A 25952-nucleotide genomic window follows, 5' to 3' on the forward strand; every position below is an offset into this window, starting at 1 on the left:
ATGAGATTTGCTCTGTGTATTCCAAAGAGGTAATACCAGGCCTGGCTTCTCACAGTCAGAGCTATCACACAATTATTTGGGAAGCATGTTATGTAACCAGTTTCCTGTCACTGGAAGTGTCCAGATAACAAATGACTAGTCAAAAATGTGGCCAGCATTGAATCAGATTACCATTAATATCCCTTCAAATCACTAAAGTTTACAGTGTTGCATTGCAATGGGGATTGCCATACACCCTTCTCAACGTCCCCTCTCTCTCACATATCTTTTAACTAAGCAATCACAAGTCCCACTGATTATTTCTCTAAAACTATTCTCCTGTTTTCCCCTTCTGCTGCATTCCCATTAATACCCCTTCTTGTCCAGTTTCCCTTACACATAGAGCACAAACTAATAGCCTTTCCTGACAGTTTAGCTTCAAGATTGCTTCTGCAGATCCCACAACACTTTTTTAGCCACCTAATTAAACAATCATCTCATTACCTGAAATGATGTGCCTATTGAAGATAAGGGTTTTTGAGGCGTGGGATGGGGAGAAGGAGCTCAGTGTTCACTACCACAAAATAGCGATGAAGATCAGGAGGCATTCTAGGACTTACTCATCACACTCTTCTTGAATAATCTCATCCAAGGTAGGCATTTGCTTCTACAAGTGCTGGAGATCTTAAAGAAAAAGGATGAAGAGCTGATACACCCAAATTTTTGGCTCAAGCATGGTTGAAAAACTAGGCTTTCTACGACAATGCTAAATGTATCTCATATTTTATGGTCACAGGCTGAGATAGCCCAAAGCAAACCTCATGGTTTAATACTGCAAGTTGCCAAATTATTCCACCAGGTTTTATATGTGAAATTAAGAGCAAGCTTAAGAAACACTGAAACCCTGAGAACTGGAATGGAGACATTTGAGGGCATTTGGATGATTCTGAGTACCCTAATCTCCTGCCCCAAATCCCACTGCTAGGACCACCAAAGAATCAGACTCCTCAGCAATGAAGTTTCAGGTCACCTCACCAGGTAAAGAACCCTGATCAGCTGAGGTGCTGGCTGAGCAAAAGAGGCACAGGAATCAAAGGCTATAGTAAACATTCAGATGTCCTGCTTGCTATGACATTTTAGTAATTTTCTTTTTCTTTCCTCTTCTTTTTTTTTTAAAATTCCTCATCCAAGGACAAGCTTATTGATTTTAGAGAGAGGGGAAAAGGGGAGAGAGAGAAACATCGATAGCCCGCAACCTAGGTATGTGCCTTGACAGGGAGTCAAACCTGTAACTTTTCGGTGTACGGGACAATGCTCCAACCAACTGAGCGACACTGGCCAGGACTTTTTCCCTACACTTTTATCTGGGATATGTTGATGGCAGTAAACTGTATAGTTTAATTTATATTTTAAGTAGGCAGTAGCTGCAGTGGATTTCTCACCAGAACTAGTTCTGAGTTGTGGTTTGGGGTGTTTTTTCCTGGCTGTTTAACCTCAAAGCTGGTTCTCCAGCCCTCTCACCATTTCTGTGAACTACTCAATATCATTTTGATAAGCTCCTTTTCTGCTTAAATCAATCAAGATCAGCTTCTGTTGTTTGCAAATTAAAACCCTAACTAGTACAACATCTACATGGAGTGTGTGGTCAGTCTAAGTTTCCTCACCTCTAAAATACACCAAAGTTGAAGGAAGGAATTAATAAACAGAAAAGAAGAAATTAGAGTTAGAAATTTTAAAAGTAGAACTAATTAATAATCAAAAAGTTGGTTCACTGCAAAAATTAAAATTAATAAAAGAGAGAACCCACCAGCTAACTTAATCAGCAAGGGGAAAATGGGCAGCACAAATTCACAATGACAAGAAAGAAATAACTCCAAGAAGAGTAAAATAAATTCAAAACTCATAAGAGCCATTTTGTAAAATTATATATAGATGAATTTGATAGCCAGGATAAAACAGATACTTTTCCAGGAAAAGTATAATTTACAAAACTGACTCAAGACGAGATAGACTAAACAGATCAATTTCCATAAAAGAAATAGAGTTGAAAAAGATCTAAACACACAGAAAAGCTCCAGATATAAACTATAGGGGAATTCTGCCAAAATTTTGAAGTGCTGATAATTCCAGCTCTACTTAAAATATTCTAGAATATAGCAAACTTCCAAATTTTTATATGAACCAAGCACAACATTTATGCCAAAATCTGCTTAAGATTGTAGAGAAATAAAGCAAACCAAATTTAAAGCCAAAGGCCAATCTTACTTAACAATATTGATGCAAAACCCAATATAAAATATTAGCATGTATAATCCAACATCACAATAAAAAAATATATACTCTGTCTAGATGGGGTTTATTCCAGAAATGTAAAGATAGTTCAATGTTAGATAATATATTAATAGAATTTATTGCTTTGCTGTATTCAATAAAAATTAATAATATTACTAGAAATTCTAAAAGAACTTTTAAATAAAATTCAACAGTGACTTTTGATGAAAAGAAAAAAAACCCCACAGTAGTTCTGGTCAATGTGGCTCAGTTGGTTGAACTACCCATGCACCTCAAGGTCACTGGTTCAATTCCCAATCAGGGCACATGCCCTGGTTGTGGGTTCAATCCCCAGTGGGGGACGTGTTGGAGGCAACAGACAAATGTTTCTCTCTTATCGATTGATATTTCTCTCATTGATGTTTCTCTCTCTGTGTCTCTCCCTCTCCCTTCCTCTCTAAAAAATCAATTAAAAAAACAAATAAAAAAACACAGTAATACAGGAATTAGTGAAATATTTCACTAACTTGAAAAAAATTCTCCTTGACCCAAACTCAATGTCTTTCTTTCTTTCTTTTTTAAGAATAGCTTTATTGATGTGTAACTGACATACAAAGAACTGCACATAATGTGTACAATTTGATGAGTTTGGACATATGCAAACACCCGTGAAACCAGCACCATAATCAGGGTAATAGATATGTCATATCCATCACTTCCAAAAGTTTCCTTGTGTTTCTGTGTGTGTGTGTGGGGGGGGGGGGTAAGAACACTTACATGAGATCTACAATCCTAACAAATTTTTAAGTGCATAATACAATATTCTTAACTATAGGCACTATGTTGTACAGCAGATCTCTAGAATTAATTTATCTTGCATAACTGAAACGTTATACCATTTCAGGGTATATATAACAATCCCATTTCTGGGTATATATACTCAAAAGAATTGAAATCAGTATCTCGAAGAGATAGCTGCACTGTCATGTTCATTGCAACATTATTCATAATAGCCAATATATGAAAACTATTTAAGTGTTCATCAATAAATGAATAAAAAACGTATGATATACCCATATAATGCAATATTATTCAGCCTTAAAAAAGAAAGAAATCCTGCCATTTGTGACAACATGGAAAAACCTGAAAGGACACTATACTAAGTGAAATAAGCCAGACACAGAAAGACAAATACTGTATGATTCCAAATATATGAGGTATCTAAAATAGTCAAACTCATAGAAGCAGAAAATAGAACTATGGTTGCCAGAATACATGGGGAGGAGGAAATGGGAAGCTATTGTTTAATTGGTATAAACTTCTAATAAGCTTCTTAATAAGAAAACATTGAAGGCATGCCTATAAAAGTCAAGATTGCTATTCAATACCACTGCTTCACATTGAGGTATTAACCAACACATTTGGACAAGAAGGAAAAAAGAGATATATAAGAACTGAAAAAAAAAAAAAAAGTAGTAAAACTCTATTTCAGATGACATGATTGTATACCCAGGAAACCTAAAAAAAAAAAATCAACTGGAAAATCTATTACAAAAGTAATAGAATTCAAAGGTAGGAGGACAGAATATTAACATGTGAAAATTATACTGGACCCAATTTTGTGAATACCCAGATGAGTTTGGCCCCACCTGCCTTCCAGAACTTGGTTGCTTGCTCAGTGAGAGCCATGGCCTCTGCTGAGAGTCCTTCCCATAGTGCCTAGTTTGGCCTCCTTGGATAAAGGCTGGGCTCTGGAGTAGCTTCTATCATGTCTGCCATGGCAGAAGTCACTGCAGCTCCTACGCCCACATCCAACCCAAATGAACCCTTAAGCACTTTAGTTCCTTCCACCACTTCTGGATCCAGAGGAGACACCATGTCACAGAATATGGGATCTCGCTTTCCCAGAGGCTGCCCAGAGAGTCAGTGAGAGACAGGAACCATAAGGGAACTAGCAGATAAATTTATCTCTCTTCCTTTCTGCAAAAAACCGTTTCAAGGTGCAGTGGGTTCTACACAGCCTGTCCAACCAAATACACCCAAATGACCCAATAACTGGCTGTGTTTTCTCATGAAGCTGTGGCCAACTCAGTAACACAACAATTTGTATTTTCTTTCCTTCCTTCCCTTTTTCTATCACTCTCACTACACTGAGATTATAACTCAAACAAAGCATTGGCAAATAAGTTTTGGCTCAAGTTCTATTTTCTAAGGAACTCAGGCAAAGAAAGAAGGCAATAGCCTTATGTATACAAACAACAACCAATTAGATATAATGGAGAGAAAGATTCATTTACACTAGCATCTGGACCAGGATAAACTCCAAATGGATCACAAATCTAAATGTAAAAAATAAAACCATACAAGCACTAGAAGAAAGCATAGGTGAGTTCTTTAAAACCAAGGAGTAGAAAAGGCCTTCTTAATGTGACTGGGACTCCAGAAGCTGTAAAATAAAATATTTACACATTTTGCTAGATACATTTTTGTACACCCACATAAATAACATAAGCAAAATCAAAACACAAATGACAAACTGGGAAAAATTATATACAACTTTTCTCATAAAGGACTAATCACCTCCCAGAAATTGAGACTAAAAAGACCAATGTTAAGGAAAGAGCACACACATCACAGGAAAATAAATAAATGCCAAGAAATGTTCAATCTCCCTCTGAATAAAAGAACTACAAATTTAAATTATACAGAAATATCATTTCTCATGATTCGATGGCCAAAATCCCAAAGTTTGACCACACATTCGGTTGACAAGGCACTATTTACATTGCTGGTAGGAATGCAAATAGACATTCAGTAATATCTACTAAATTTATAGATTCATAGACCCAGAAATCCCAGCTTTGGAGATCATACAGATATATCTGCACAAGTACAAAATGTCACATACAGTGTTATTAGTTGTGGCAATGATTGTAAATATCAAAAGAGTGGAAACAACCCAGGTGTCCAAAATAAGGGAGTGGTTCCCTTTGAGACAACATGAAGGGACCTGGAGAGTATTATGCTAAGCGAAATAAGCCAGTCAGAGAAAGACAAGTATCACATGATCTCAATTACCTGTGGAATCTAATGAAAAAATAAACTGATGAACAAAATAGAACCAGAGGCATGGAAACATAGAATAGACTAATGAATCTCAGAGGGAAGGTGGGAGGGGGCAGAAAGAGATTAACCAAAGAATTTACATGTATATATGCATAACCCTGGACACAGACAATAGGGTGGTATAGGCCTGGGGTGGGGTGGGAACTGGGTGGAGGGGAGCAATGGGAGGAAAAGAGGGGGAACATCTGTAATACTCTCAACAATAAAGATTAAAAAAATAGAGAAGTGGTTGAATAAATGTGGTATAGCCACCCAACAGAATAGTATACAGTGGTCAAAAATTAAGATCTCTGGTTACTGACATGGAGAGAATTCTAGAATAAATTCTTTTTTCTTTTTTTTGAGAAGTTTTAAGATCTACTCTCTTAGCAACTTTCAAATATAAAATTATTAACAATAGTCACCATGCTGTACATTACATCCTAATGACTTATTTATTTCATAACTGGAATTTTGTACCTTTTGACTCCCTTTACTCTCTTTGCCCATTCCCCATCTCCTGCCTCTGGTAACCACTAACCTTTTCCCGGCATCTATGAGTTGTTGTTTTCAGATTCCACATATAAGTGAGATAATGTGGTATTTGTCTTTCTCTGTCTCACTTATTTCACTTAGCATAATACCCTCTGGGTCCATCCATGTTATTGCAAATGGCAGGATTTCATTATGTTTATGGTTAAGTAATATTACACTGTACCATATACTGAAACTTCTTTATCCATTCATCCATTGATGGACACTTAAGCTGCTTCCATATCTTGGCTATTACAGAGAATGTTGCAATAAACATGAAAATCAAGAAGGTGGTCCCAATGCCTGCAACTGCAGAGAGAAACTGAGCAGCTGGGAGAAAGGGAGAAGGAAGGAAACTAATTTTTCACTGTATACCCTTTAATACACTTTGATTTTTAATCATGTGGATATATTTCTTAAAAATACACTCCAGCAACATACGAAGAAAATATGTACGGAAGAAGGGACTACTCAACAAATGGTGTTGGCTCAATTGATTAACTATACAATAAAGTTATACCCTCACTTTACCTTACACTAATATGAATAACAATTGAATTAGAGAAATTTTTTTTTTTTTAAATGAAACCACTGTCTGGCCGGGCGTGGCTCAGCGGTTGAGCGTCGACCTAGGATCCAGGAGATCGGGGTTCGATTCCCGGTCAGGGCACATGCCCGGGTTGTGGGCTCGATCAATGACTCTCTCATCATTGATGTTTTTCTCTCTCTCCCTCTCCTTTCCTCTCTCTGAAATCAATAAAGATATATTTTTTTAAAAAATCAAAATAAAATAAAAATAAAAAATGAAACCAGCTAAGGTAATGGTGGCTTTGTAAATCTGAAACTCCCAACATAACTTCTAAATATAACTCAGGGACTGAGATCATCCATATGTCAATAGCAAAGAACAGAAATGAATACATACCAAGGAGAAATAAAATAATAAAACAAGAGTTTATGAAACTCAGAAAAAATTAAGGGGTTTCCATTTCTGCCTAGAATGTAGAAAGTTGCAAAGGATATCCTATTCACCCTGACCAGAAAAGCTGGACAAAACTCAGAATATTCATTTTCTTGATCCCATAAAAGAACTGATGTCACAAGGGACCAGGCTAGATAGCGGCAAGCACCCTTGGTGATCTTAAGTATAGAGACTTCCAGTTTATATGAGAGCCCACACCCCAGAAGCCCAGAAGACAAACTAACCAACTTTGGTCTCTGGCCTTCCTCTTCACCAAAACAAGAGACAAGCTCCTGTAATTGAAGCATATTTATCAACAGGATTCTCATTTCAGCTGAAGAAATTCACTGTTCAATATAGAACATAATTTCTCACTCTTTGCACTATTGACATTTTGGGCCAAATCTTTGTGGTGGGGGTTATCTTGTGCATTGTAGGATGTTTAGCAGCGTCCCTGGTCTCTACCCACTAGATGTAAGTAGCATCCTCCTCATCAGTCGTAATAACAAAAATTTCTCCAGACATTGCCAAATGTCTCCTGGGGATAGGGTTGACATATGTACACTAAAAATTATTTGTTTCTATGACCTGAAATGGAAATTTAACTATTTTTGTTTTTTAATAAATGTGGCATCCCTATCTGAGGGGCAAAATCTCACACCCATTGAGAACTACTGAACTAGACCCTCAAACACGAACATGAACAGACAACCAAGAATCATCAAGCATTTGAAGAATATGAAACTAAATTCAAAAAAGCTCTTCCTCAAATACTGCACATATATTCCTTCTGCTTCGGGGCCTTACACTTTCTACTTTCTGTTCTCTCTTTCTAGAAACTTATTCTCTTAAATATTTGTATGAAATGTGACAGAGGAAGCCAGGATATAATAAATATACAAGGGGAAATTCTCACAAGATGATGGGATATCCAGAAAGGATGGGCAGGCTGATGTGAAAAGGAAACCATTCTTAGAAATGAAAAACATGACATGACTACAAATCAAAGGGCCAAACAGCAGAATGTCTACAATTTAAGAGTAAATCAGTGAACTAAAAGCTTGACCTGAGCTCAGCTGGCGCGGCTCAGTGGTTGAGCGTCGACCTAGGATCCAGGAGATCAAGGTTCAATTCCTGGTCAGGGCACATGCCCGGGTTGCGGGCTCGATCCCCAGCCGGGGGCGTGCAGGAGGCAGCCGATCAATGACTCTCATCATTGATGTTTCTATCTCTCTCTCCCTCTCCCTTCCTCTCTTTCAAATCAATAAAGATATATTAAAAAGAAAAGAAAAAGAAAAGCAGAAATTAAGAAAAAAAAAGGCTTGACCTGAGAAATTCTCTCAGAACAGTGAGCAAAAGGACTCAATGATAGTATAAGAAAAAAGTTGGGGCATATCTGGAGAGTACATCCACACTACACCAATTGTTTTACTATTCTCAATCCTGAGATCACCCATCTACATCCTCCTCTAATTCTGGAACTGGGACTCTACCAACTACAGTTCTAGGATTCCCTTGCTGGCTGTCTTCCTGTTGGGTTCTGCTAATGAGAAACACTGGTAGAAGACTCCAAGGCAGGAAAAAGGGAGAAGGGATTCTCACCATCCATCTGCATCTCTCCAGTGGCAGAAGATAACACCAGCTCCAGCTGCCAGCTTCATTAGGCTGCCTCTGAGGCACCAGCACCAAATGCATAGACCCTTCTAGTCAGAAGTTAAGCAATAGATAGATATATGGCTACAAGTATCCCACCCTCCAAGCTCCTAGGTTCTGGTCATGCCATCCTTCACCCTTATGCCTGAGTTCTTACAATAGTAGCTGGTTTCTGTAGTTACTAATATCTGGCTGCCCCATTTTTGCTTTCTCAGCTTTTTAACACCTGTGTAAACCACATACTCTATTGAATGATCTCTGTTGAATACTTAGTGTGGCTTCTGTTTTCCTGTCTGAAGCCTGACTGATACAATGTTTGGTGCCAAAAGTAGTCCTAGGAAATAAAGCTTTACAATGACCTTGCATAACAGACAAAGTAGAATACAGAGCAAAGAACAGTACCAGGAATAAATAAGGTCATTTCATAATGCTGGAATGGTTATTTCATCAGGATAAAATAACAATCCTAAATGTGTATGCAACTCTTAACAAAGCTTCAACTTAAGAGCAAAAACTGGTAAAACATCAAGGTAAAATAGACAAATCCAGTTATAATCTGATATGTCAATACCCTCTCTCAGTAATTGGTAAATCAAGAAGACAGAAGAAAATCAACAAGGATATAGAACTGAACAACACTATTAACCAACTTGACCTAGTTGATATTTATAGAACACTCCGCCCAACAACAGCAAAATGTAAAAGTGCACACAAAACATTTACCAAGATAGACCATATGCAAGGTCAAGTCTCAACAAACTTACAAAGTTGAAAATCATGCAAAGTATGTTGTTTAACCACAATGAAATGAAATTAGAACTAAAAACCAAATATAACACATAGGTCACAGAAGAAATATCGAGGGAAATTGGAAAACATCTTGAAGTAAATAAAAATGAAAACACAACATACCAGAATTTGCGTAATGCCACTAAAACAGTACCAAGGGAGAAATTCATAGCACTAAATGTCTATATTAGACAATAAGAAAGGTCTCAAATCAATGGCCTCTGGGTCCACCTTCAGTGAATTTCAGAAAGAGCACTGGCTCTCGTGGGGTCAAGGCTAAGGGAAAGAAAACACGAAAGGCCACATATTCTATTATTCCCTTTATGTGAAATTACCAGAAAAGGCAAATCTATAGAGGCAGAAAACAGATTTGCTCTTTCCTGGGGCTAGATAGAAAAGGGAGTGGGGATTGACTGCAAATAGGCCAAGAGAATTTTTTGAGGGGGTAGAAATGGTCTAAAACCAGACTGTAGTAATGGTTGCATAACAATAGATTTACTAAAAAGCATCCAACTGTATACTTACAGTGGATGAATTCTATAGTATGTGTGCATGTGTACTTCAATAAAGCTGTCTTTAAAAACCACTGGAATATGTAGGAATGTGTTCTAAGACTGTTAGGCCAAGAAAGATAGAATAGAATATTAGATCGAGCTAATTAAATGTATTGAGATGGGTATGCTTACCAGAGATTCTAGATTTAATGTGTTAGCTCAAGCACATAGTGTTCTAACAGTTTGCCTGACTGAAACAGACTAAATCATAGCTACATTCAATGAGGTTGAGATACCAGAACTTCCTTGTCATTGTGCAAAAGGACGAATACAAAAGCATAATAAGACAGAAAGATGTAGTTGACTTCCCATGCGTGATACTTTCACTTACCCATCTCCACTATAACACTATATCTCCTGAAAGAATATTTTAGGGAGGTCGGTTGATAAATGGAGTTTTGACGTAATCCATTTCAGAGTGGGCCCAGTGGGTCTATGGCCATTTCTCCAGTTCTTGAATGTGTAATTAAAAGAGACATCCCTGGCAACTGATCAAATCCCCACATCAGCCTTCTGGCCTGTGGAGTGATGGCTGTGACAGCAGAATGGGCAAAAGTCACTGGAACTCCCCACACTCACTACCAGAATAGTAATTCAGAAGCATGATTGGGGGTGGGGGATCCAAGATGGCAGTGGAGTAGGTGGAAGGTAAACTCATCTCCTCCCAGGACCAAACTGGAATTACAACTAAATACAAAACAATCAATCTAAATAACCAACCGAAGACTAGCTGAACAGAAGTCTTATAACCAAGGATTTACAGAAGAAGCCACATCAAGACTGGTAGGAGGGACAAAGACATGAAAAGGGCTGGCCTTGTTCCCACAGGTGGCCGTTGTGATACTAAAGGGATATGTCAGCTGCAAAAGCTCTGCTTGAGGAGGGTGGAGTCTCAACCCCACAACAAGTCTCAACAAATTTAAGAAGATTAAAATCATATCAATCATCTTCTCTGACCATAATGGTATGAAGCTAGAAATCAATTGCAAGAAAACTGAAAAACACACAAAGGCATGGAGGCTAAAGTTTAACATATTAATAAACAATAAATGAGCTAACAATGAGATCAAGACAGAAATCAAGCCTGGCTGGCATGGCTCAGTGGTTGAGTGTCGACCTATGAGCCAGGAGGTCACGGTTCCATTCCTACTCAGGGCACATGCCCAGGTTCCGGGTTCAATCTCCAGTAGGGAGCATGCACGAAGCAGCCAATAAATAATTCTCTTTCATCATTGATGTTTTTTTCTCTCTCTCTCCCTCTCCACTTGTCTTTCTGAAATAAATAAAATCATATTTAAAAAAAAAAAGAAAAGAAAGAAATCAAAAGATACCTTGAAACAATGAAAATGAGAACACAACAACCCAGTATCTTATGGGACACAGAGAAAGCAGTCCTAAAAGGGAAAGTCATAGCATTACAGAACTACCTCAAGAAACAAGAAAAATCTCATATAAATAATCTAACTTTACACTTAAAGGAAAGAGAAAAAGAACAACAAACAAAGCCTAAAGTGAGTAGAAGAAAGGAAAAAATAAAGATCAGAGCATGAAATAATAAAATAGTCTTTAAAAAAATACAAAAGATCAATGAAACCAAGAGCTAGTTCTTTGAAAAGTTAAACAAGATTGATAAACCTTTAACCATACTCCTCAAGAAAAAAAGAGAAGACCCAAATAAAATCAGAAGTGAAAGAGGAGAAGTAACAACTGACACCACTGAAATACAAAAGATTGTAAGAAAATACTATGAACAACTATATGCCAACAAATGGAACAATTTGGATGAAATAGATAAATTCGTCGAAACATACAATCTTCCAAAACCGAATCATGAAAAATCAGAAAATCTGAATAGACCAATTACAACTAATGAAATTGAAGCAAGTAATAAAACTCCCAACAAACAAAAGTCCTGGACAGGATGGCTTCACAGGTGAATTTTACCATACATTCAAAGACTAGATTATGGTAGAATAGCAGCAGACTTTTCATAGTCCTGAGACAAGATCTAAAGATGTACTATTGTCCCTGACAGTTGAAAGTAAACTGTTATTAAGGTAGATTATAAACAGTTAAAGATATATACCAAACCTCTAACACAACCACTACTTTAAAAAAAGAGGTATAAGCCAACAAAGAAGATAAAATGGAATTATTAAATTTAAGTAATCTAAAACAGGACAGAAAAGAGGAAAAAAGAAAGAAAGAATAAATGAGACAACTAGCAAGATGGTAGATTGAAAATACAAAAGGAAGACCTAAAGTTAAAGGTCATCCACACATTAAGAAAGAAGCTTTGCCCAGCCGGGAGTGGCTCAAGTGGTTGAGCGTTGACCTAGGATCCAGGCGATCAGGGTTCGATTCCCGGTCAGGGCACATGCCCAGTATGGGGCGTGCAGGAGGCAGTCGATCAATGACTCTCTCATCATTGATGTTTCTATCTCTCTCTCCCCGTCCTTTCCTCTCTCTGAAATCAATAAAGATATATCAAAAAAATAAAAAAAAGGAAAGAAGCTTTGAGAAACAGCCCCACCCTAAATAAAAAACAGAAGACAAAAGAGTGACATCTTTAAGGTTCTGAAAGAAAAAAAAAGTCAAGCCAGAATTTCACTCCCAGTGAAAATATTTTTCAAAACTTAGGGATAATTCTCAAACCATCCTAAGAGCATTCATTGCCCGCAGATATAAAACACATAAAATATTAAAGAAAACTTTTTAGGCAGAAGGAATATGACACCAGACAGAAAGTTGAACCTACACAAAGAAATAAAGAATGCTAGAAATAGAACAAAGGAAAGTAAATTTGACTTTTTTTCTCCTTATTTTTAATTGCTTGAAAAGGTAACTAATTGTCTAAAGCAAAATTAATAGCAATCTGTCATGTGTTTATAGCATATATAAAAGTAAAATACATAACAATAATAGCCCAAAGAATATAAGGATAGAATTGGGAATGTACTGTTATAAGGTCCTCACACTGCTCATGAAGCGTTATAATATTATTTAAAGGAAGACTCCAATTAATTCAAGATGTATATTTTACACTGCAGGGCAACTACTAAAAAATTTAAAAATTATGTTTGATAAGCACACACAAGAGCCACCAGGACCATGATGCAGAGAAGAAAGACCATGTGAGGACACAGCAGAAAGGCAGCCATCTGCAAGCCAAGGAGAGAAGCCTCAGGAGAAACCAACCCTGCCAACACCTTGATCTTGGACTTCCAGCCTCAAGAACTGTGAGAAATAGATTTCCGTTGTTTAGTAAATAAATTAATTAATTAATTAATATAAAAGTTATGTTTGATCAATAGTAGAGATAAAATGGAATAATAAAAAAAGCTCAATTTACTTGACAAAGCAGAAATAGAGAACAAAAGAAACAAAGAACAGATAAAACAAACAGAAAACAGCACGACTGTAGATTTTAATTTAAACATTTCAATAATCACAGTTTATGTGAATGAATTAAATACACCAATTAAAATAAAGAGGGTAAAATTACATAAAAAAGCAAGACTCAGCTATATGCTGTGTATAAGAAACTCACCTTAATTATAAAGACACAGCTAGGTTAAAAGTAAAAGAATGAAAAAAGGTATACCATGCCAGCCACATCAGAAGAAAGTTGGGATAGTTACATTTATATAAGAAAATGTAGACTTCAGAACAAGGAATAGCATCAAGAATAAATACAAACATTAAATAATGAAAGTCCATTATTCAAGAAAACATAATAATTCTAAATGTCTTCAACTAACAACAGAGCATCAAAACACATGAAGCAAAAACAAACAGAACTGAAAGGAGAAATGGACAAATCCACAGTTATAGGTGGAAACTTTCACACTCCTCCCTCAGTAATTGATAATAAAAGTAAGAAGAAAAATAGTAAGGATATAAAAGAATTAAACTACACTATCATTGGCAAATATGTTCTCCCATTTAGTGGGTTGTCTTTTCATTTTGTTGATGGTTTCCCTTGCTGTGCAAAAACTTTTTAGTTTGATGTATGAAAAGATGCTCATCGTCACTCATTATCAGAGAAATGCAAATTAAACCACAATGAGATATCACTTCACACCTATCAGAATAGCTATCATCAATAAATCATCAGAGAAATGCAAATTAAACCACAATGAGGTATCACCTCACACCTGTCAGAATGGCTATCATCAATAAATCAACAAACCACAAGTGTTGGCAAGGATGTGGAGAAAAGGGAACCCTCATGCACTGCTGGTGGGAATGCAGATTGGTGCAGCCATTGTGGAAAGCAGTATGGAGTTACCTCAAAAAATTAAGAATGGAACTGCGTTCTGACCCCACTTGTGGGAATATATCCGAAGAAACACAAAACCCCTATGTTCACTACAGTGTTATTTACAATCGCCAAGATTTGGAAGCAGCCCAAGTGTCCATCAGTAGATGAGTGAGGAAAAAATGCTGTGGAACATTTACATAACGGAATACTACTCACTGTACAAAAGAAGGAAATCTTACCCTTTGCAGCAGCATGGATGGACCTGGAGAGTATTATGCCAAGTAAAATAAGCCAGTCAGAGAAAGACAAATACCATGTACTTCACTTATATGTGGAATCTAATGAACAAAATAAAACAAAATAGAAACAGGCTCATAGATACAGAGAATAGACTGACAGAGGTCGGAGGGGAAGGAGGAGGGGGCTGGGTAAAAAGGTGAAGTGATTAAGATAAGAAAAAAAAAAATCCCTCATAAACACACCACAGTATGGTAATTACCAGAGGGAAAGGGGGGTGGGGGGAGGTAGGAGAGGATAAAGAGGGGATAAATGGTGATGGAAGGAGACTTGACTTGGGGTGTTGAACACACAATACAATATACAGATGATGTATTATATGAAACCTATATAATATTGTTAACCAATGTCACCCCAATAAATTCAATAAAAAACACTATCAACCAACTTGACCTAATTAGCATTTATAGGACACTCCACCCAACAAGAAGAATACACATTTTCTTTCAAGTGCACATGTAATATTCACCAAATGAAACTATATTGTGGGTCATAATATAAACTTAACATATTTTAAAGAATAGAACTCATACAGAGTTTGTTTTTAGACCATAATGGAATTGAACTAGAAATTAATAACAGAAAAATATCTAGAAAATCTCCCAATATTAGGAAATTAAACAAAAAAACTTCTAAACAACCCTTGGATCAAACAGGAAATCTCAGAGGGACATTAAAGAATATTTTTATTTATTTATTTTATTTTATTTTTTTTTTTTTTAAAGAATCATGTTTTTCTTTCTTTTAAATATATCTTTATTGATTTCAGAGAGAAGAAAGGAGAGGGAGAGAGACAGAAACATCAATGATGAGAGAGTCATTGATCGAGTCCACAACCTGGCCATGTGCCCTGACTGGGAATCGAACCCTGATCGCCTGGATCCTAGGTCGATGCTCAACTGCTGAGTCATGCCCAACCGGGCTAAAGAATATTTTTAAATGAATTAAAATGAAAACACAATATATCAAATTTTGTGGGATGCACCAAAGCAGTGCTTAGAAGTTTATAGTATTAAATGCTTATATTAGAAAAAAATAAATGCTTATATTGAATAATAAAAGATTTCAAATCAGTAATTTAAGTTTCTACCTGAAGAAACTAGATAAAAAAGAGATACAATAACCCCAAAGCAATCATAAGAAAGTAAATAGTAAAGATAAGAGATAAATCAATAAATTTTAAAGCAGAAAATCAATAGAGAAGATCAATGAAACCAAAGGCTGGTTCTTAGAAAATATCTGTGAAATTGATAAAAGTCTAACCAGACTGATCAGGAAAAAAAAAATGAGAAGAAATAAACTACAGCATCATAAATGAAAGAGGAGGCATCACTATAGATCCTACAGACATTAGAAGGATAATAAGGGAATATAATAAACATATTTATGTAAATAAATTCAACAACTGAAATAGAGAAAATCCTTGAAAAACATAAACTACCAAAGCTCATTCAAGAAGCTATGGTAATATTTTAAACAAACATAAAAAAGAAGCTATGGATAACCTGAATAGTCCTATATCTGTTAAAGAAATAGAAACTGTAGTTAATAACTGTCTCACAAAGAAAAGTACAGGTCCAGATAGTTTCGATGGTGAATTTTTTTGTGAAGCAACATCACCCCAATAAATTCAATTAAAAAAGTAATATTGAAGAAAATATTTTTAAATAAAAAAAATTATGGCTCTGATGTAATAAACTTCTAAGCCATTTAAATGGTTAAAAAAGCGAATCTTACCAAATACTTAAGGAAGAAGGAATACCAATTCTGCACAATATCTTTCAGAAAATAGAAGTGGGAATGAGACAGGCCAGTAAGCCAGAACAAGTGTAATAGGGAAACTGAGGCAGATAGCTGAACAAAGTAGCAGAGCAATTTGCAGCTGATACAGAAGGTCACCTCCCTAGAAATAACATCTATCCTGGCCGGGCATGGCTCAGTGGTTGAGCGTTGACCTAGGATCCAGGCGATCGGGGTTCGATTCCCGGTCAGGGCACATGCCTAGGTTGTGGGCTCGATCCCCAGTCAGGGGTGTGCAGGAAGCAGCCGATCAATGACTCTCATCATTGATGTTTCTATGTCTCTCCCTCTCCCTTTTCTCTCTCTGAAATCAATAAAGATACATTTAAAAAAAAAGAAGAAGAAATAACATCTAGGCCTCAATTGTATTTCAGCTCCAGAGAAAAGCAGCAAAATCAGGTGAGCAACACCAGGACCAGCTTTAATAATGACTAAGGACCCCCTGCCCTGACACTGACCAATAGGTGACCATGGCCCTGGAGAAGCACACCCAGAAAACTGATGAATATTCTACTAAAACCCTCCCCTGGGACCTCCCTTAAGATTCCCACCTAAGCCCGGCCAGGCGTGGCTCAGCGGTTGAGCATCGACCTGGGTTCCAGGCGATCGGGGTTCGATTCCCGGTCAGGGCACATGCCCAGGTTGTGGGCTCGATCAATGACTCTCTCATCATTGATGTTTCTATTTCTCTCTCTCCCTCTCCTTTCCTCTCTCTGAAATCAATAAAGATATATTTAAAAAAAAAAAAAAAAAAGATTCCCACCTAAGAGAAAGAGATAAAGCCTCAAGACAAAGGACCCAATGAGTGCTCTCCCTCTGGGGAGCAACCCCCTCCCCTTCGCCATTGGCTTTCCCCTCTTCTTCCCCCACTTCTACCCCTACGGGCATGCAACTCCTAAACCCTAAGGGATCCCACCAGACTTGCAACCTGGGGAGCAATGGGCAGTAGCAGCTAGTCACAGGCTAGTCCCCTGAAACTGTTCCCAAGGCCCCCTTTTCTCTGACTTTCCAGAGAGCTAGGGCAGCCCAGCCTAGGCTCTCTTGTTGCTTCTTCTATGCTAAGCCCTTTCTTGTTTTACCTCCCCAGCTTTAATAAATGTTCCCTCATAGTCATCTGGACTTTCATTGTGAAATTTTTCCTGCACGAAGTCAAGAACCCACACACTACCTGCTGGACCTAGGCAAACCTACCAAGGGCCAGGTCCCCTTTCCGGTAACAGGAACATTTCACAATTCATTTTAAGAGGCCAGCATTATGCTAATATCAAAACCAGACAAAGATAGCACAAAAGAGGAAAACTACAAACCAATATACCTCATGACAAAGACACAAACGTCCTCAGCAAAATATTAGCAAATTAAATCCAGGAATATATGCAGAGGATAATATATTACAACCCAGTGAAGCTTATCTCAGAAGTTCAAGGCTGGCTCAACATGCAAAATTCAATCAGAATAATTCATCATAGTAACAGAAAAAAGAAAGCATATCATTATTTTTATAGATGCAGAAAGGTATTTAACAAAATCCAATTCATGATATAAAAAAAAGTCTCAGCTGCTCGGCCGGCATGGCTCAGCGGTTGAGCATTGACCTAGGATCCAGGAGATCAAGGTTCGATTCTGGTCAGGGCACATGCCCCGGTTGTGGGCTCGATCCCCAGTGGGGGGTGTGCAGGAGGCAGCCGATCAATGACTCTCTCATCATTGATGTTTCTATCTCTCTCTCTCTTTGCCTTCCTCTCTCTGAAATTAATAAAGATATATAGAAGTCTTAGCAAACTAGCAATACAAGGGAACTTCCTCAACTTGATAAAAGGCACCTTCAAAAGCCTACAGAAAACATACTTAAAAGATGAAAGACTGAATGCTTTCCTCCTAAGCTCAGGATAAAGTCAAGGATGACTGCTCTCATCATTTCTATGTAACACTGACAGTACCACAGGTTCTGTCTACAAACAAGGCTACTAGAACTCAGTTTAGCAAGGTTGCAGAATACAAGGCTAATATATAAAAATCACCTGATAAAACTATAACCCACTATATGCACAAGACTACATAGTGAGTTGGGTTGGCACCCCCACACTTTTAAGGTATATTAAAAGAGTATCTTCCTCCTGAGTTATTTGGAAATGCTTCCCCCCTCCTTTTTTTTTTTTTTTTTTTGGTACACTTTGGCTGCAGCACTGGTAGTAGAATATACTATAATATGAATCATCTCTACTTCTGTATTTATTTATTTATTATTAGACTTCAACCACAGTCTTCTTTTTCCCCTTCCACCTCTCTTCCCCTGTAGGATGTACAGTATGCAGTTACGAACTTTGTATTAATATATTAGAGATCTACAAATTTGTTTCATACTTTTTATACTTCTGGGTACTTATAATCAAAACTTTTACTAGATTACTGAATAAATTTAGTCTTATTAGAAAATAAAAAAATCAACTGATAAACTAATTCTACTATATGTGCTGCCAAAGTGAATACAATAAATTAATTCTAAAATTGATATAAAAAGACAAAGGACCTAGAATAGTCAAAACAACTTTCAAAAGTAGAATTGGAGGGCTAAAACTGCCTGATTTCAAGATTTATTATAAAGCTATTGTTATCAAAACAGCGTGGCATTAGCATAAAGATGAATGAAGAGCTCAGTGGAACAGACTAGAGAACACAGAAACTGACCTACATTAGTATGACCAATTGATTTTTTTTCTTAATATATCTTTATTGATTTCAGAGAAAGGAAGGGAGAGGGAAAGATAGAAACATCAATGATGAGAGAGTCATTGATCGGCTGCCTCCTGCACGCCCCCCACTGGGGATGAAACCCACAACCTGGGTACATGCCCTGACCAGGAATCGAAGAGTGATTTCCTGGATCCTATATCGATGCTCAACCACTGAGCCTCGTTCTGCCAGGCACCAATTGATTTTTTAACAAAGTTCCAAAAGTAATTTAATGGAGTAAAGATGGTCTATCCAATAAATGGTACTAGAAGAAATAAAATCACTTTGCAAGAAAATGAACCACAATATAAACCTCACACTTTTTACATAATTTAACTCAAATATATCATTGATCTAAATATAAAACATAAAATTATAAACTTTTAGGGGGGGAGGGGGAAGAGAAGAGATTAACCAAAGAAGTTACATGCATATATGCATTGCCCATGGATGCAAATGATAAGGTGGTGAAGGCCTGGGGTGGGGCAGGAACTGGGTGGAGGGGAAGAATGGAAGGGAGCAACGGGAGGGGGGCAGACATCTGTAATACACTCAACAATAAAGATAAATAAATATAAATAAATAATAAAAAAAACTTTTAGGAAAAAACCCACAGGAGAAAATCTTCAGAATCTAGGGCTAAGCAAAGAGTTGTTAAAGTTGACACTAAAAACATAATTCATAAAAGAAAAACTGATAAATTGGACTTAATCAAAAATTTTAAATCTTTGTTCTAGAAAAGACACTGTAAATAGAATGAAAAAAACAAACTACAGGCTGGTAGAAAATATTTTAAAATTATATAGCCATAAAGAACTTTGTATGCAGTGATAAAAACAGTACCTGGGCTCTTAGTGTTGCTTTGAAGACTAAATGAGATAATATAAGTAAAGTCCTTAGCATAGTGCCTGGCACACACAAGCATTCAATAAATTTGAGTTATTATAATTTTATTATCATTGCTGTTAGAGCATTCTTTAAAGTTGAGAAAATAAAGCAGGGCAAATGTTCATCAATAGAGAAATTGTTAAATTATGTTACATATATTACAAGGAATATTAAGCAGTGGTTTAAGAGAATGAAGTAAATTTATATGCACTAACCTGGAGATATCCAGGATTGTTATGAAAAAATAATATTGCAAGACAATTTTATAGTATGATCTCATTTGTGCAAAAAGAAAATTGTATGTTTTGTAGAAATTTTTCTAGGATGATACTCACCAAACTGCTAACATTTGTAATCCCCAGGGAGGGGAGTGGAATAAGGAGGACATGCACAGAAAAGGTCCTAGATTGTTTGAATTTTTACAAGAATATATTCCTATATTATTTGTGAAACTAAAAATACAAAAGAATCAACTATCTTTTAAAAGAGCAGTGATAAAAACAGCTTTCTGATTGCCTTGGCTCACGGAGTGGAGACTAAAGCACAAGCTTACCTTGGACTGAAAGACTTAACTAAAAACATACTCAGCTTCCATTTGTAAGTTAACAAACATTAAAGGCCCGCTGCTTGTTGACCTGGCAGCGCAAAGAACTGAGTTACTGCCCTGGTTGTGCGACAAACTAGCTTTGTTATGTTATTGGGGTACAAATGTTAGATTGTGGAATTATTGAGGTCAGGGAGCAAGTCTTCCTTTCTCTGTATCTCTAGCCGGTGACACAGGGCCTGGTTCAGAGTGGGCACTCAATTAAAAGGAGGACGTGACAAGATCTTAATTAAAATTGGCTTGTGAATAGCAGTGCTCTCCATGCCCCGTTGAACTGACACATGATCGCCATCTAGTGGCAACAAGGATTCCTGCAGAACCTAGAAATGAGAGGAAGAGGACTTTTCTTTCTGAAGTGCGTTCCAGAGACACCGTTCAACGAAACAGCACAGACTAAGGCTATGACCCTAATGAGAAAAAATTCCCAACCATGGGCTAAAAGGGCAAGGTTTATGTCTTTGAGTGTTGATAAGATGATATCTAGGTACTCTTGTGTCTTAAGTCTCCTCTATCACCACCCCACCATCACAGTGCCGCAAACGCCTACCCGTAAGCTGTGCAAAGTCCACACTTGCCACACCTCCATTGCACCCAAAAAGAATGAAGCACGTATTATAATCGGTATACACACTCATGCCTTCCCAAAGTTGATGAAATACTAATAAACTTTCCTAAGCCAGTCTGGTCGGGACAAGATATAAAACAGGACTGGAAAAGTCTTCCATAAACTTTGCCCTCCAGGTTCACCATCTTTCTGAATCATCTTATTGAAGAATGAGTGAAACGCTGAAAATATCTAGTGAACCTTTAAAATGTCTCACATTCCAAAAGGCAACAAGGAAACCCACCTTAAGTCGGCCTTGTAAGTACCACAAGCTGTGACAAACCCTCACCTGCCCATAAAGATCCTGGGGAGAAGGTTTCCTTCTCTTGCCTCCTTTGAATATCAGTGAGTCTGCAAAACAGTTTCACTGTTTTTTAGGGAAGCAGCTGGGTGATTCAGAGGCTGAGAAATATCGGACCTTGTGTTTATGGACTTGAGGACTCAAAAAGAATCATGGAGGGACACACTGGTAGTTAATCTGAAAAATCTCAGTATGTATAGATCTGTGACATCTACATGGTAAGTAGAACAACATTCCTGTAAAATGTTGCTCCGCAGAACTAATAACAAAAAACTTCCCAAAACTCCTAAGAGAGTGATACCGTCTAGTCTAGGGTCAGTGGGGAAAGGGGCCCTGTATGTTCACGAAAGGCTGCCGTCATGCATTCTGGAAGTATACATAAATGCTTAAAGTTTTCTATAGTCCCTCCTCCTCCAGTTCCACACAGTATGTGCCTCATAAATGTAGGAACAAAAACAATGGTGAAATTTGGCTGAAACTTGGACATCAGTTTGGGAGTATGCCATACAGAAGAGGTTGTCCGTGGGCTGCTGTGGAGCAGAGCAGAAACGAATGCATTGCTAGCACCCTGCTCTGGAGTTGCAGAGAAATTGGGAATTATGAACAAGATGGGTCCATCAAGCTACTCCCAGCCTAAAAAAAGCAAGAAGCCCTGATATCTATTTATATGCAACTCCCTGAGGGCTGAAGTGGTTCTTCCTAATGGATGAAGAACATTCAGTAGCAATCAAGTCTTGAAGAGGAAAGTTTTAAAGATCTTATACTGAGGGTGCTGATGGAGATAATGAACATTTGAGCTGTGGGCAGTGCCTTTAAAATGGTAATAGAATATGTAGGAAGATGTGCTTGTAGGAAGATATGCTCTTCCAAGTGTCCTTTATTGCATACTAGCAAAAGTCCATGGTTCCTGCTGGTACTAGAAAAAAAAGCGACGTGTCAGCATAAAGAAAAAGCTGAGAAGAGACAGCATGAGAAAGGAGTTACACTCTGTGGAAGGTTCCAGATAAGAGTGTCCAGTGAGAACTACAAGAGAGAGCACTCCTTAAGGTCCAAGTGGAATGCAGGCCCCGTTCGGCTGTGCTTCTCCCCAACCCCTGCCCTGTCTTCCTCCCTGGGCAATGGGACTCAGGGCCACTCCTCTCCAGAGACAGGGCACTCTTTCGAGATGTCTCTCTGCCGCTCCTGCACCGACACTGGCGTCTGGTGCTTCAGCCCCAACCCGCCTTCCTCCTCTAGGGTCAGCCGGGCGGTTGGAGCAGCCGGCCCCGCGAGCAAGCGTCAGCGGGCCCCTGCCAGCGGCTGGGACACTGGATCGACGTGCGATTTCGCTTTCGGTGGATCGGCCTTGCCTGCAGCCCCGAGAGCTGGGAGCGGCTGCCTTTGGGGCGCATAGAACCCCGGGGCTCCCAGCGCCACCCCGCAAGTGGGGACCCGAGGACTCGAGGGCGGGCGGGTGGCGCCCCTACTCACGTAGCGCTGCAGTTTCCTCTCGGGGGGCGACTTGACTAGCCAGCCGGTGCACACAGCGTCGCCTGCGCTCATCGTGGCCGCTGCAGCCGCCGCCGCCCCTTCCTCCAGCTGGGTCGTCCGCCCGCGGCAGGAGGAAGTCGGGCCAAGGATTCCGACGGGGCGGGCCCAGCGCCCGCCCGCCCAGCGCCGCCCAGTGCGGCCGCGGCGACCCCAGCCTCCGGCCACCGCCCCCCGCCCTGGAGGGGACGGGCGCCACCGCCCGCGGCTCGAGACAGCGGGGGAGCAGGCGGCAAAGCCCCGGAAGCCCCTTCGAGGAAGAGGCCAGCCAAGTGGCCTGTAGCGGACCACCGGAGAGCGCACGGAAGGGGCCCCGCAACCTAAAGAGAACGAAGTACTAAACTGTCCTCCGTTGCCCTCACCCCCACCCGTGACCAGTCACGTCAAAAGGGCTGGTCCAGGGCCTCAGGGTACCGAAAGCCTAAACCTGTGATTTGCACCTGCCATGTATATATTAGGCAGTAAATGACTTTCCTGTTCCACTTGATTGTTTGCAGAGAAATGTTTCTTAGGGGGACCAAAGTTGTGCCACCCCCAAATTTGCATTTTGGGATACTGGTTTTAAGCTGATTATTAAGAAACAAAAGACTCAATCAACAAGGAAACATCGACCTTAAGGAGGGGAGGGGTTGGGGGGGGGGACGGGAAGAGATTAACCAAAGAATTTGTATGCATATATGCATAGCCCATGGGCACAGACAATAGTGTGGTGTAGGCCTGGAGAGAGGAGGGGACTGGGTGGAGGGGGGAAGTGGAGGGAAAATAGGAGACATCGGTAATACTGTCAACAATAAAAAATAAACTTAATAAAAGGAAACAAAAGACTCAGAAAGAACCTTTGACACTCCCTCCTTTCCTGCCTAAGAGATTCACATGGAAAAACCTACTGAAAAAAGCACTCCTAAAACGAGACCAAAAGTTCCATCAGTAATTGCAGCCATCTCTAGGGTACAGTCAGTCCTTTTCTAGTTCAGACACCATCCCACCTCAGTATCCTATAACCTCTATCAACCTATATTTGGCATGTATAAGATATAGAGAGAAGGAAGATTGGAAAAGTTTACATGTACACACACACATAGAGCTACTACAATCTTCATTTCTATAACTGGTCTTGAGACTGTAACTGGTCTTTATGACTTCCTTCTTCCACTACCCTCCCTGTTCTCCCTTTTTCTGCAGTCAGGACCTCAGCTGGTCAGAATTCTCCACCTGGTGAGTGACCCAAACCTTTACTCCCATCAAGTCTGAATCCTCAGTGGTCTTGCCTGGACATAGCAGTAGGATGTGCCCCAGAGGATCCTTTGGATTCAAGACATAGTCCTTCCAATCCTGTTGTTTATCAGAACCCTGGTTTCCATATGATAATCAACATCAACCATCCAAACTAGCTCAGTAGACTCACGGTTTGCTTTTTGGTTCACTGGCATAAGGAACCCTAAATGGCCAGATGGGAATCTCAACTTGCGATTTGATGGAACCAATGTTGTGACCCTGGTAGAAGCATTCCTACCTTGGGAACCAGCATTACTCAAAGTTGTGGGGATAGGAAGAGACACCTTGAGAGCGGATTATTAGGTGTGATAGTGAGAAGAGTCACATTCATTTCCACCTCTTCATTCCTGGACCCATGGACTCTGGCTATGGAGAAACAGCATCATATATAGGTCGCCAGTTCAAAGTATTTACCTCATCCTGTAAGATAGAACCTCCACCTTTCAGTGTATTTTTACCTGACTAGTGCAGTAATTGAGTCTCCAGTAGACCGAGCATCCCTGGTGCTTCAGGGCAATGAGGTACATGGTAAGACTAGTGCAGTTCCTTAGCATGAGCACATTGGCACATGTCTTTTGTTTTATAATGATTTCCTCAGTCAGAAGTGCTGTTATGTGAGATACTGTGAAAGTGAATAAGGGACAGTAAGTCTGTGGGTGGCAATGCTGGCAGAAATGTGGGTTACAATAAGTGCTTATTCAAGTGAGGACAAATTGCTGCCCCTGCCAGATAAATGTGATCTGATTTCATCAATCTGCCACCAGGTAGCTGGCTGGGCCCCCCAGGGAATGCTACCTTATAGGGGGCTCAGTGTTGGTCTCTGCTGTGGCCAGGTTGAGTACTTAGCAGCAGCAGTGGCAGTGGCTGTGACCATATCAATTGATGCCAGTCCCTGGGAGCTTCACCACTTATTACTAATTCCCTTAAGCTTGCTCTCACCTCTGTAAAAAAAGAAAATCCCCTCATTATGCTCTCCTCAGTTCAATCCATTGAGTCTACCACTTGCTTCCTTCTGAGACCTTGACCAATATACCTAGTCATGAAGAACTCCCTGTGATGTTACAGGTGTGAGTCAAAGGAAAGTGTGTCATGCAGCAGTAGGGGCCACAGAGATGTGAGCCACCTGCTAGAGCAACTTTGCTGTACTTTCCAGACCTGCTTGAGTCTGGTCCCAAATATTCCATTTGCAGAGGATGATCAGTTAGCACCTAATTTATCAGGCGCAGCTGAAGGTACATGGTGCCTTGATGCCTCATGGTCAAACATTGACTTTACCACAGCCCAGTAGCAAGCCAGAGGCTGCTGATAAAAGGAAAATACTTCTTTTGTGGTAGAAGACATGATTTGCTTCAAAACTCTAGGAGTCCCCTGTATGTTTCTCCTATTGGGATTTGCCAGAGACTCCATGTAGCCTCCTAGTATGTCAAATGGCTCTATGCATCTTGAATCTGCATGATCATTAAGGTCAAGTGTCTTGGACCTGCTGCAAAGCCTTTTTCTTTCTTTTTTTTTTTTTTTTTTACCCTGGGTCCTACTGAAAACATGCAACCTTACAGATTACTTGCTCAATGCATTGGCATGACACAATTAAAGGTAGTTATGTTGCCTGAAGAATCTGAAGAGCCCCACCAAATGCTGTGCTTCTTTCTGAGTAGTAGGTGATATGAGGTGCAGCAACTTGTTGAATACCTGACATGGTCCAGACCATCTCAAAACATCATTGAGGGTCAGGCTCTTGAGTTTTCATGGGTTTTATCTCCCACCCTCTGGCATACATGTGTCTTTTTTATCAATTTTTTTTTTAATCCTCACC

At 39.2% G+C, this 25952-nt stretch overlaps 1 protein-coding gene across 2 annotated transcripts in view; it reads right to left on the reverse strand.

Annotated features, from left to right (window-relative positions):
• GAB3 (GRB2 associated binding protein 3) overlaps nt 1-22916 on the reverse strand; it is a 65838-nt gene extending 42922 nt beyond the window's left edge. The window contains exon 1 of one of the 2 annotated variants that reach the window (XM_081126050.1): nt 22808-22916. In XM_081126050.1, coding sequence (XP_080982176.1) covers nt 22808-22879 — 72 coding nt within the window. In that variant the 5' untranslated portion in view covers nt 22880-22916. The remainder of the gene's footprint in view (nt 1-22807) is intronic. The other variant, XM_081126049.1, reaches the window with a different exon arrangement.
• Between the last annotated feature and the right edge of the window lie 3036 nt (nt 22917-25952).

The sequence above is a fragment of the Miniopterus schreibersii genome (assembly GCF_964146895.1).
Source record: "Miniopterus schreibersii genome assembly, chromosome: X".
Classification (NCBI taxonomy): domain Eukaryota; kingdom Metazoa; phylum Chordata; class Mammalia; order Chiroptera; family Miniopteridae; genus Miniopterus; species Miniopterus schreibersii.